The sequence below is a fragment of the Chaetodon auriga genome, chromosome 18 (genome assembly GCF_051107435.1).
Source record: "Chaetodon auriga isolate fChaAug3 chromosome 18, fChaAug3.hap1, whole genome shotgun sequence".
NCBI classification, from domain to species: Eukaryota; Metazoa; Chordata; class Actinopteri; order Chaetodontiformes; family Chaetodontidae; genus Chaetodon; species Chaetodon auriga.
The window spans coordinates 4,800,872-4,812,900 of NC_135091.1; the positions used below are offsets into that span (position 1 = coordinate 4,800,872).

The following is a 12,029-nucleotide window of genomic DNA, read 5'->3' on the forward strand; positions in this document are numbered from 1 at the left end:
TGCAAACATAACTACTTGCATTTACACATGAATGCCGTAATATAATTATCTTTATTGAGCTCAAAACCTAGTTAACCCCGCTATTTCTGCTAAATCCTCTGATTCACGAGAACGCCTTGAAAAGCAGTGAAAACCTGTTTTTCAGTCAGTTTCCTCACAGAAGCAGTGGCGTCTAACCTGAACGCAGACTATTCTGCTGAAGTTCAAACAGTTTGGGATATTTCACATGACACACGGGTGTTCGTCTCGCTGGTTTGAAGTAGTGTGATCACATTTGAATCAAAGTGTGTTGTTGTGGGGTTGTTTGTTCAGATTGCCAGAACACGGTTAGTCATGTGATCAAACCACACCCACACAGCGATGAAGCAGATTCGTTTTTGACTCTTAAACTCCTCATTGTCTCTTATTTAGTCCTAAATATTTATTGTTATAGGAAAACATTTTTTTCATGGGCTCTTAAGTATTTTTTCTGACACATTAGAGCTGCAGCAATAAGTATGTTCATTGTTGTGTCATCTGCCAATAATTTACTCGATTGTTTCATCTGTAAAATAGCCATCAAATTAATGTTGTCCTCTCTCTCAGTCTTTCCCAATCTTATAAAAAAATACTCTAATTTCTCGCTTATGTCTTATTTTAAGGGCCTGCTTGAAAATGGAATAAAATGCATAAATGTAAATATCTTCAAATTTTATGTTACAACAGTCAAAAACCCAAAGGTCTACTCAAATCACTGTCATGGAAGACTTGAAGATTTTCACATTTCAGAAGCTGCAACCAGTGAATTTCTGACATTTCAGCTCCTGATAATCACTACAGCTAATCCGTCCTTTTTAATGGAAGATGTGGCATAACAAAATGAAGGGCTGAATTCCATTTAGCTGCTTCAGTTTCAGAGTCCTGATACACTGAGTTTTACTGGGACACTTGTATAGAGCAGAGACACATGTTATTAGTACCTCCTGTGCTTTTCTTACTGTGACAAGTCAAAGCGTCTGCTGTGAAAAAGGCTTATCTCAGGAGCAAACAAAAGAAATACAAACCCAGAAATGAATGTCAGTGTGATTATCATCACAGCATTTAATTCCAACTGTTGGTAAGAAAACAAAATATTACAGCGTCTATAAACATTAGAATCACTCCTGCTCCTCAGAGTGCTTCAGTTTGGCTATGTTACATTCGAATCAATGACAACGCTGACACAAAGTCCACCAAATCCAAGGCAATGTTCCTCGACAACATCAAGCTATAATTTAAGAGCCTCTAAGCAAAGCTGAATGTACAAAAAGATTCCCCACACACACTCACATACTCTATCTGACTCCTCCCGATCAAGGCAAAGTGGTGCTTGTATGTACACTCTCTTGTTAGCGTGTGTGTAGCCGTCATAATCAACCTTCAGATGTGGTTACAGGTGCCGTTTCACTTTACTGGGGGTACGCCTCGATCACCATGGCATGACCCTGGAAAACACAAGAATAAAATCAGTTTATCAAAGAGAAATACTAAGAAAATCTACCCACAAACAAAATACTATACACATCTTAAGGGGTTCACACCCTGCAAACATGTACTGAAGTCTACATTTCCCGAACCTTTAAGACCTTAATTAGACCAAACTTTTTAAAAAATTTTAATTAAACTCTCTTGTTCACATGCCGGCCATGAATCACCTGTCCTCCAGCAGCACAAGCCGCCACCAGTCCGTACTGTCCTCCCTCCTTCTTCAGCCGGTGGGCCACTGTGGTCACCAGCCTGCAGCCTGTGGCACCGAACGGGTGGCCCAGAGACAGAGAGCCTCCCCACAGGTTGAACTTCTCCATGGGAGGCGTTCCCACCTGTGCACGCACGCACGCACACACACACACACACACGGTCAGGACTGATATGCACGCGAGTATTTCTTTGTGTGAAATCAGAATTCAGCAATTAAACACACATTAGTATGTATATAAAACTAAGCAACAACATCTGATTTCTCATTGCTGTTCATCGATTATGGTCATGTTAGGCATGAAATTAAACCAAACTGGTGAACCAAAGTCTAAAATGTTTAAATATTACTTACAATATTTGTATTACAGTACATTCAAGCTACAATGATTAGTAATGAATTAGAAATGAATAACCAGCTGTTTTGATAATCGAGTATTTGTTTCCAGTCATTTTTAACAAGAAATGTCAGATATTTGCTGGTTCCAGCTTCCTAAATGTGAGAATTTGTTGCTTTTCATGGTGACTTCTGATAATAAATGAAGAGTTTTTTGGTTTTGGACTGTTGGCTGGACAAAAGAAGCAACTTGAAGACGTCACTTTGTGCTCTGGGAAACTGCACTGAGCATTTCTCACATTGTTTTTTGACATTTTACTGACTGAATGGTTAATCGTGCAAATAATTGGCAGATTTATCTATGATGAAAACAATCGTTAGTTACAGCCCGACAGTACATCCATATAAAACTCTGATTATACCAATACCAAATATACAATTTTCTTCATAAGACTTGATTCAATGTCCATCTCTTGCAGTATGTTGTAAGCATCCAGATGTACTGTATGGATCCACTCTGAGAAAAAGCCAGCAGTTGAGCAGCAGCGATCTTACCTTCGATTTCCTGCCCAAGTATGTCTGACCGAACCAGTCTGAGTCCATAGCCTTCAGATTTGCCATTATCTGGCCCTGGAAAACACAGATATATCCACAACAGTTACCATAGATACCAGACAGAAAACACATTGATTTCTACTGATTCAACATCGCAGGATATGAAGCAGACCGGTCAAATCTTACTCCAACATCAATGACCATGAATAACACAGCAGTGGTTCAAGGCGGGCAGAGAAATTGAGAGATTCTAGTTTAACCACTCAAGGAATGCATCTGTAACTTAAAATATCTATGAGATTGACGGGATATTAAAAGATCGCCGTGCACAATCATCCACCGTGGCACAAGTTTCTTCCTCCAAATGTGAAAACTCACTGCGAACGCCTCGTGGAACTCAAAGACGTCAATGTCATTCAGGGACAAGCCAGCCCGTTCCAGGACCTTTGGTGTGCCGTACGTTGGCCTGGAAGAGTCAAACATGACAGAGAATCACTTTTTTTTTTTTGTCAAACGATTGGTTTAGCTGCCACAGTCCATCACAAACCAGACTGTTTTGCAAATGTTTGTAGGTTTTTCAGCAAAGCTAAATTTTTGTCAGCTGACATTTCTACCGAGGGACTCACCCCAAAAGCAGCTGATCCTTGGGGTCCTGGGACACGTAGACAAAGTCTCTGTCGGGACGAGAACAGAAAGTTATCAGCGCCTCAACTGACACAGGAGGCAGTTCAACCAGAAACAGACAGGGTGCAGGTACCTGAGGTAGGCTTTAGGCTTGTAACCCATAGCCAAGGCTTTCTCCTCTGACATGATGAGCACAGCAGAGGCGCCGTCAGTCTGCGGACACACACAAAGCAAGCAGTTTACTGATGGAGTTTATGAGAGGTGGCAGCGCTTCCACTTGTGAGCAACATCAGCAGACATAGTTTGGGCCCGGCCGTGCAGTGTGTTTCATAAGTGGGCCCAAAATGTTATTATGTTGCACAAATAAGGTGATTAAAAAAGCCGAAGTTGCTTAACAGCGTTTTGCTTCAGGTAATTTGCAGCTTTGCTTTTGCAGCCTGAAGTGTGTGTAGCTTTGTGTGTTTGTTTTACACACAGAGACAGATGCTGCGCTGAAGGTGTTTTTGAACCAGGGAGCAGGAATTAAGAGCACTGAGAGAGCTGCAGGGTCCGATGTGTGTGAGTGTGTGTGCGCGTTTACCAGGAAAGAGGAGTTGGCGGCGGTGACTGTGCCGTGAGGTTTAATGAAGGCGGGCTTTAGTTTGCTCATTTGCTCCATGGAGGATGGGCGGATGCCGTTGTCCTTGGAAACGATATCACGACCTGGCACAGACAAAAACACACAATCATCATGTCGACAATAAAAAAAAAACAAAACTCTGTATTGCATGATGTTTTCTGTGAAGCAAAAATGTGGAATTGACAACAAAATACAACCACGTGTTGCGTTAACATTAAAAACTTGCAGTATGTTGCAACTGCATGCAATCCCATGCATCTCTCCTGCAATCACCCTCTGAGCGCATCAGTTACTCAGTTAATGTATTCTGTAAACATAAATGCAGTAAGACTATTTATGGGGGACAGACGGCTGCCTAAACACATTCTTGTGTATGTTACTGGATCCCCTAGCAGAGGTTAAAGGGGATCAAATGACCACTTTAAAACAAATTCAATGCAAATCACGCACCAAACAAGTCAAATGATACCTACTACCAACCATAAAACTCCTGAACGCTAGCACACGCAACCGTCCATAACCCTTTCATGTGTGATGTCTCAGCAGTGTGAACCTGGCAGTGTTTACCTGGCACTTTAAAGGAGATGACATCCTGCAGCAGTCCGGCTTCCTGGGCCTTTTTGGCCAGACTGTGTGATCGTAGAGCGAACTCATCCTGCTCCACTCTGGTGACCCCAAACGCAGCAGCCAGACGGTCAGCGCTGTGTCCCATCGTTTCAGCTGTGGAGAACTCAGCCACAGCAGGAAGCTACACACCACACATAATCAAAGGTTACAGGAGGAAACAATGCGAGTCCAAGAGAAGAACTTCACAAGCTGGAAGTGGTGCTCTTGGAGACTTAAAGTGAACATAATATACCTCTGGGGAGAGGTGTGCCATCCGGATGCTGCCGATCAGACTGAGCCTCTGGCCGAGGGTCTTTGCCTTGTTGAGGGACAGCATGGTCTTCCTCATCTTACGGCTGTGACGGATGGGAACGTCGGACATGAACTCCACCCCTCCTGCCACAACGGCGTCACACTGGCCTGCAGCAATCAGCCCAACGGCTGGAGAGAAGGAGGGTGGGGGAAGAGACAAAGGTCAAACAAAGAGCGGGACAACCAAACTTGCAGCATACAGCATAAGAATGACACCAAGCATTTTTTGCATCCACAATAGTTCAGTTTCCTTCAGAGTCGATGAATGATGACTTCATGTATAATGATAGTGATCATCCAGCCTGAAATATACAGTATGTGAGGTAGAGGAGGCTTGGTGTGGAGATTTCTTAGTACCTGAGGTCATTGCCTGGTTGGAGGAGATACAGGCCATGGTGACAGTGTGAGCTGGGATCTTGTCAGAGAAGCCTGCACCCAAGGCGGCCTGAAATCACAGTAAAGAAAGTGGAAGAGAAGCACAACAGAACAGCAAAAATGCACCTTTGGTTAACTTTACATCTCTTCCTGTGCTGAGGATCCAGGCTTAAAGGTGCAATGTGTATGAACTGACCACCTGCAAGATGCTGTTAGCTAGTTAGCTGAAGCACCGTGGGAAACGGAGCCAGGTTCTTTATTCTCCCAGCAACCATGGCAAGATCTGGACTGTACACAGCCTCTGAGACTGACACAGGCTAGATGTACAACAGGGAAAACAGTGCCAAGGTGATCTACAGAAACTCTGAAGATTAAGGGTTTATTTCAACGAGACAGGACGGGCTGCAGGTAGCCGGTTAGCATGCTAACTTCAGAAGATATCTCTGCAAAACAAGACATATTCATCTTTGACGTAACATCAGAGCAGTCACCTCTTCACATTCTGATGATGTTAATGTATTTTTGAACCTTTCAAACAAACCTCCTTGCCATATCTTGCACATTGCACCTTTAAAGAGAGCACATGAAACATATGCAAGGTACCTGAAGCTCCAGACACTCTGACCATTTTGTGGTGGTATTACCTCTCTGGCTACATTGCTGGTTTTGACCTCCTGAATGACTGTTCCATAGATGATGTAGTCCACAGCATCTTTGGGAATGCTGGTCTTGTTCAGCAGACCCCTGCGGGAACCCAAATGAAATATTTTAAATCACAACACCATTAAAACAAAAAAGACCTTTCTGTTATACATGAGAATTTGAAAAACAGGCTTGTGACAAGATAAGATCGTTTCAACTGATCATTGGAACAACTATACGCTACGTCAGCAGACTTTACCGCAATTCATGGTGTTAATAAAAACTCCAGTGGTGGACAGAAAACACAACCTTAGCACACACTTACTGCAGAGCTGCTCTGGCCAAGTCATGGGGCATTAGGTCAGCATACCTGTAAAAACAAACCAGGAAGGCTTTAAAGTCAAGGCTATCTCTGCAAAGATCATTTAGCAATTCAACATTTAAACACACAAAATGGCACATTTACGCAATAGGTGTCTAAAAAAGGCCGGGTCAAAGAACCTTTCCCGAGCAGTATAAACCTCTGCTGGCAGCGTGCTCCAGCCGGTGAACTTAGCCATAGAAAAGAGCAGAGACGTACGTGGTTCCAGACATCAGGAACGGGGTTCGAACTCCTTCCACCAGAACTATGTTCTTCACACCAGGCCGAGCCAGGGTCTTTTTGCTCTTTGTCTGAACTGAAAGAAAAGAAACACAGTAACAGATAGATCAACTCTGATAGCTGTGAGCTGACCTGAGGAATCTGTTTGAAGTCCATCTCAATAGCAGATCATTTTTCTGTGAATGTAAATGATATTAGTTAGAATAATGACTTACCCTGAGCCTGAAGCTGCACCGTCGTACTGAGAGAGCGTGCCCCTGACACACAGAGAAAAAATGCTCCTGATCATCCTCAATTAAATAATTTAAAGTACTTCACCAAACTTCAGTTGGCTCAAACATCTCAAATGATTAACAGTATATACAGTACAACAACATAAGCTGATGATGGAGGTGTAGCCGCTTGATTCTAAAGAACAGATGTGTGTATTTTAGGTCGGACGACCGATTTGTGTAAAAATACAAATGCAAAGGCTAAATAATAATAATAAAAAAAAAAAAAGTGACAGTGGCCAAAGATCAGATTCATAATGACACATTGAAAAAAACCTATTAGCTGTGAGTGTATCTTGCATTTCTGACTATTCTCTTGTTTGGTAGAATGTTTTTCTTATTGCTTTGACACATATTGGATTCTGTTAAACTGTTAAAAAAGTGAGTATGTAGACAGCTTACCAAACCTCATCGCCCAGGAAGGGCTGACGGAGCAGCTCCGCATTGAGTTCAGCAACATGGAAGCCATTATGTTCTGCAGAGAAACAAACAGGAACTGTATTGTTTATTTACTGTTCTTTGCATAACATTCCTGTGTTTTCAAAAATTGTACTACTTTTGGGGTTTTTCTTAGCAGGGCAGAAAAAAACAGATTTTATCTTAAACTGGACTCCAAACTACCAGCTAATGCAATAAATACAGTATGTAGAAAACCCCATTTCTATCAGCGAGGGTGGATGAAATAACAGAATCACCTCTCTGTATGAAAGGATCATTAAGTCGAATCAACACCTCCCTAAAAAAGAGTCAACAAAGACTGAACAGCATTACCTTTGTGAAGGATTTGTAGCAGGGCTGCTGTATTAGACAGCATTTAGTTTCACCAAGTGTAAATCATGAATTGGTAAATGAGTACACAGTGACAGTTTCCCTGCTCCTCAGAAGTCTTAGCCCTGAATTAATCTCGTTTAATTCCTGAATCTGAATGACCCATGAAGACTATATATATCACCATTACTGCCCCGTGATAGTGTGTCCTGGACTGACACAACCACACGACATCTGCTCTCAGGTAATAGATCTACAGAGTAGGCAAAAGGTCAACCAGTGATTTGAACGTCTGAATCACACCAGACATAATAAACCTTCGTCCCACAGCCCCCTACCTGCCCCATACCATACCTACGTATGGCTGTGCAGATGATGTGGTTTGAGATGAAAATAAAATATTTCATTCAGGATTCACATTCAGCTTGGACCCCCCCCCCCCCCCAAAGTCAGCGTTAGTGCAGTGTCACCATGTTCATCAGTACACACAGTCTTTACTACCCATAAACCTAAAGACCTTGAAAGTTTCATTCTGAGGCTCTACTCTGTTCCGCATTTGCCCATAATATTTTAATTTTGTTCAGATCTAAACTGAAAAGGTCTGTCGGCTAGGATTTAATGTTATATCTACATATAGAGAGATATAGAGAGATTCGTCTCCATATATATATGGATATATTTATATATATTGATAGCACAAGAGAGTCAAGTAGATATGTATGTCTTCTTCTTTGTTTTATTATGTGGGAATAATATGACATATCATTGACGGTCACCCGGCCCAACCCCCCCCTACCCTGGTTCTGACCTTTCACCTAGATTCCTACCCTGGAGAATGACAGAGACAGAAATAAAGAATCACGGGACTCGGTCAGGGTCAGAAATGTTAACAGATCGACTAAGTGTTTGATTCCTTAAAGTAACGTTTACGTCAATCATAAAACTCATTATGGGGAAAAAAAATCTAAGCAGCAAAACGATGAAGCTCTAGCTAGATGCAAGCTAATAAAGCTAACGGTGGGTAGCTAGCTACTTGTTAGCTCAAGTGTCCACTCAGTTGTGATTTCTTCCTCTGTGCTTGGGATGAAGCATTTGCAGACTCCATGGCACATCTCTTCTCTTTCTAATTTCATGAACAGTTGTGAGGGGTAAGTTGAAGCTTACCTGTATTTGTGCTTGTACTGCCGACACTGCTTCCCTGTCAAACGCTCGGCCAGACTCACAAGCGCAGCTGGACTACGCTTTCAAGGACCCACGGATGAGTTAGCTGACTAAAATAATGCCTGAAGAAAACACACGGGCAACCAAAAACAACTATGTAGCTGCTCGTGTTTGAAATATCTCTTGACTATAGATTATAATACCGACTTCGTGAAAAGTTGCTTACTGCAAATATAATTTCACTTTTGGAAACGTTTTGAGTAGAATAATATTTAGGCTACGGCAATTTTTCAGTGTGTTTTGAGGTCCTTATTGCCGTTCACTGTTCGGCACTCTTGCGCCCCCAGTGATCAGAAAATGTTTTGAGTGAGCGGTGTGTGAACAGGTGAGGCAGCGGCTTTTCGTTAAGTTTACAACTAACAAATATCCCTTTTTGTCTGGTGTGTGATGCGAAATCAGCAACTCATTATCTGTTGAAGATGGTTATGATTGTCATGGCATAATGTGGCACTTTGCTGTCACAGAGTTTTTGTTAAAAGTGGGTGTGTAGTCCCCAGCCAATAACGGCACACAGGTGAGGTGCCAGAAAGTGTGTTTTCCATTTGAAACCTTTAAATTCCTGTATAGTGTACCCTTAAGCAGGTGATTTATACTGTTCTGCCCAGTCTGTAATAAGCCCAAGTCAAATTTCAGCTCTAATGAGTTTTTGTGTGTATGATAAATATCACTTAACACCTGACTTAAAGGGCCCAGTGGAGTTTGGAGAACACACTGTTTGTATACTTGAGGTCTAACAGATGGGGCCGTTAGACATGGGGATGTTTTTCCTTCCTCTTAAAACATTTGCAGAGCCATTTTTTTACATTTTGAAAGCTGTATGGTGCTGGCGGTTTTCTTCTTCTCTGTTGGCAGATTTCTGCATATATTGACACATTACTGCCACCAGCAGATTGGTAGACTCCTTTTTAAAATGTTTGATTTTGAACTAAATCCTCTGACCTGAAGTGTTTTGGTTACTCCAGACAAGAAGCTGATGAGCATCATCATTGGTGCCATCTGTCAGAGAGTGCGTCGCCTGACTTTGAAGACCAACCAATAGCAGTTTGAAAGTTCAGCATCTGCTTTTAACTATTAGCTTTCTGGCCACACACAGATTTGATCTTAGGGTTTAGATACTTTAAAAAAAAAAAAATGCAGTTGTGTTCCAGCTGCTGACAGGCTGGTTTGCGGGACCCTCACAGCTCCCTGTCTGCCTGTGTGTCCTTGAGCAAAGACACCGTTCAAGTGCATTTGTGCTGTTGATGCTAATATTCTCCAGGGATCACGTTAAAGCAGCTGGAATTAGCATAAAACAACATGGACATTCTCTCCTCTTTCGTGCTGATCTCTCCATCAAGTCTGAACACACGTCAAGCTCAATGATGCCATGGCAGTTATACCACTCAATGATCCAACAGCCAAAGTGTGTGTGTGTGTGTGTGTGTGTGTACGGAGTGTGAGACAGTATATACATGTCAGAGAGAGAGGTTGTGTTTGTGACAGTCTTGACTACCTGCCTCTGCCTCTCACTGACAGATGTGACGAGACTAACCGGCATGTGTGCATTTGCGTGTATGTGTTGTGTGTAGGTGTATGCAGGTGAACGCACTGTTGGTGCATGTGCAGTCGGAGCTGACGGAGGTGATGGGGGAGGTCGGGTCAAACGGAGCCGTGAAAAGTGGCGTCTTCATCTCCAGCAAGCTCGGCTGCTTCGTCCCCACTGCAAATATCGAGTAGGTTTATTAGAGCTCGGACGAGGATTTCCAAAGGAAGAAAGTAAACAAAAGTCAGTAATAAATTCAGTCAATGAAATATGTTTCCTCTGCTTAACATACGTTAAACCCTATTTCTTTTCAGTCCTATAAGAGCTGAGAGGAGCGAGTCACCCGTCTGTCCAGTGCCATCCATGTCCACCGCCTTGGTGGAGGCCTCAACCGTGTGTGCGCGCCCGACACCTCGAGCCAGATTAGGTGAGAAAAACGCTGAAGACTTGACCCCCAAGTCCCAATGTTGTGTCTTCTCTGTGGTTAACGAGAGCCTGCCAGTGCCGAATCGCCACAAAGAGCAAAAAGACGGTCCTGGGGGCACCGGGGGTCAAGCTGGGACTGCTGCCCGGAGCAGGCGGCACTCAGAGACTGCCTAAAATGGTATAAATACACACACTCATATTAATCAGTTTTTCACTTAATGGCTTGAAAGCGCTGCCACAGTCTTGTGCTAGTGGCGACTGAGTTACACTGGAGTATATTAAGGTCAAGAGCCTCACTTGGGGGGGGATATCTGCTCACAGTGTCTGAAACCCACCCTGTGTTTTTGTGCGTGTGTGCGTGTGTGTGTGTAGGTGGGTCTCCCTGGAGCGTTTGACGTGATGCTGACAGGCAGATCGTCGGGGCGGATAAAGCCATGAAGATGGGTGTAGTGCACCAGCTTGTGGACCCTCTGGGTATGTTCTACGTGTGGCATTTCCTCATCGCTGTGCTTCATGAGGAAGACAGTGCTGTTGTCTTGCTGGAATCGTCTGCGGTTCGCTCCTCCAGGCGAGGGTGGGAGGGGATTAAACCCCTGCGTGTGTTTACTCCAGGTCCCGGTGTGAAGCCTGCGGAGATGAGGACTTTTGAATACCTTGAGGAGGCTGCGGCGGGCGTGGCCGAGGGAATCGCCAACAAGAAGGTTCCCCTTAAGAAAACAGAAGAGCCTCATGCAGAGTGAGTGACGCCTGGTTCGCACTGAATCTCACCAGATCTCATGGCTCGACTTGTAGCTGCACACAGACTTCCAATGATTGACGTGACAGGAAGTGATGCACCGCCAGTCAGCAAATCGTATGTGTGGAAGTTTTATCCTGCAACAGATATGCAGGAAACACAGACACAAGACAGAAATACTGGAGAGCATAAATTCATTTGCAGCTTTTAATAAAACCAATAGAATGAATGCATTTACTGAAGTACTGGACTTAAGTGTAATTTTGAGGTATTTGCACTCATCGAGTGTATTTCCAGTCTCTTATACTTCTACTCCATTTCAGAGGTGAATATAACTTTTCACTGCAGTACATTCATTAATTTAAGTTACTAGTCACTTGGCAGGCTCAGATTGATAACAGAATATAATCAACAAGTATATAGTGATTATTATAGATCAATACGAGATCTGACTGATCCTGGATCTGAGTGCCTAAAACTCTGATGATGATACATTGGCTAATATTTGTTTTTTATAAGGATCCCTTAAAGTTTTGTTGTTGTTTTTTTAATAATTGCTACCAACAGGAAGTGGTCAGTGCTCTCTGCTGGACAAACCGTATAATGGCAACACAGTTTCTAAATCACAGCAGTCTTATTGGGTGAAAATTGGACTCCTCTGAGTCATAACTCAAGTCTTATTAGGGGCATCCTGGAAAGG

The 12,029-nt window shown here is 43.1% G+C and overlaps 2 protein-coding genes across 2 annotated transcripts; one reads left to right on the forward strand and one right to left on the reverse strand.

Moving 5' to 3' along the window:
* Window positions 1–1,050: 1,050 nt before the first annotated feature.
* On the reverse strand, window positions 1,051–8,676 carry hadhb (hydroxyacyl-CoA dehydrogenase trifunctional multienzyme complex subunit beta). Its single transcript, XM_076756856.1, has 16 exons — window positions 8,589–8,676; window positions 7,059–7,131; window positions 6,600–6,641; window positions 6,364–6,460; window positions 6,109–6,153; window positions 5,786–5,885; window positions 5,124–5,211; window positions 4,708–4,895; window positions 4,416–4,596; window positions 3,810–3,931; window positions 3,363–3,442; window positions 3,232–3,279; window positions 2,984–3,071; window positions 2,606–2,680; window positions 1,674–1,838; window positions 1,051–1,463 (listed from the first exon to the last, which is right to left on the reverse strand). The coding sequence occupies exons 2-16, from the start codon at window positions 7,123–7,125 to the stop codon at window positions 1,428–1,430; spliced, it is 1,422 nt and encodes a 473-aa protein (XP_076612971.1). The 5' UTR covers window positions 7,126–7,131; window positions 8,589–8,676; the 3' UTR covers window positions 1,051–1,427.
* A 1,541-nt stretch (window positions 8,677–10,217) lies between these two features.
* hadhaa (hydroxyacyl-CoA dehydrogenase trifunctional multienzyme complex subunit alpha a) lies at window positions 10,218–11,333 on the forward strand. Its single transcript, XM_076756907.1, is given in 5 exon segments — window positions 10,218–10,357; window positions 10,660–10,771; window positions 10,966–11,005; window positions 11,008–11,067; window positions 11,206–11,333. Coding segments are annotated over 5 exon segments (480 nt in total).
* The last annotated feature ends 696 nt before the right edge of the window (window positions 11,334–12,029 follow it).

Coding starts and splice junctions, on each gene's coding strand:
- hadhb (XM_076756856.1), bottom strand. CDS start 7,125: ATGGCTTCCATGTTGCTGAACTCAATGCGGAGCTGCTCCGTCAGCCCT. Junction 4,597..4,707: donor TGGCACACCTCTCCCCAGAG/GTATATTATGTT, acceptor TGTGGTGTGTAG/CTTCCTGCTGTGGCTGAGTT. Junction 1,464..1,673: donor CTTGTGCTGCTGGAGGACAG/GTGATTCATGGC, acceptor TGTGTTTTCCAG/GGTCATGCCATGGTGATCGA.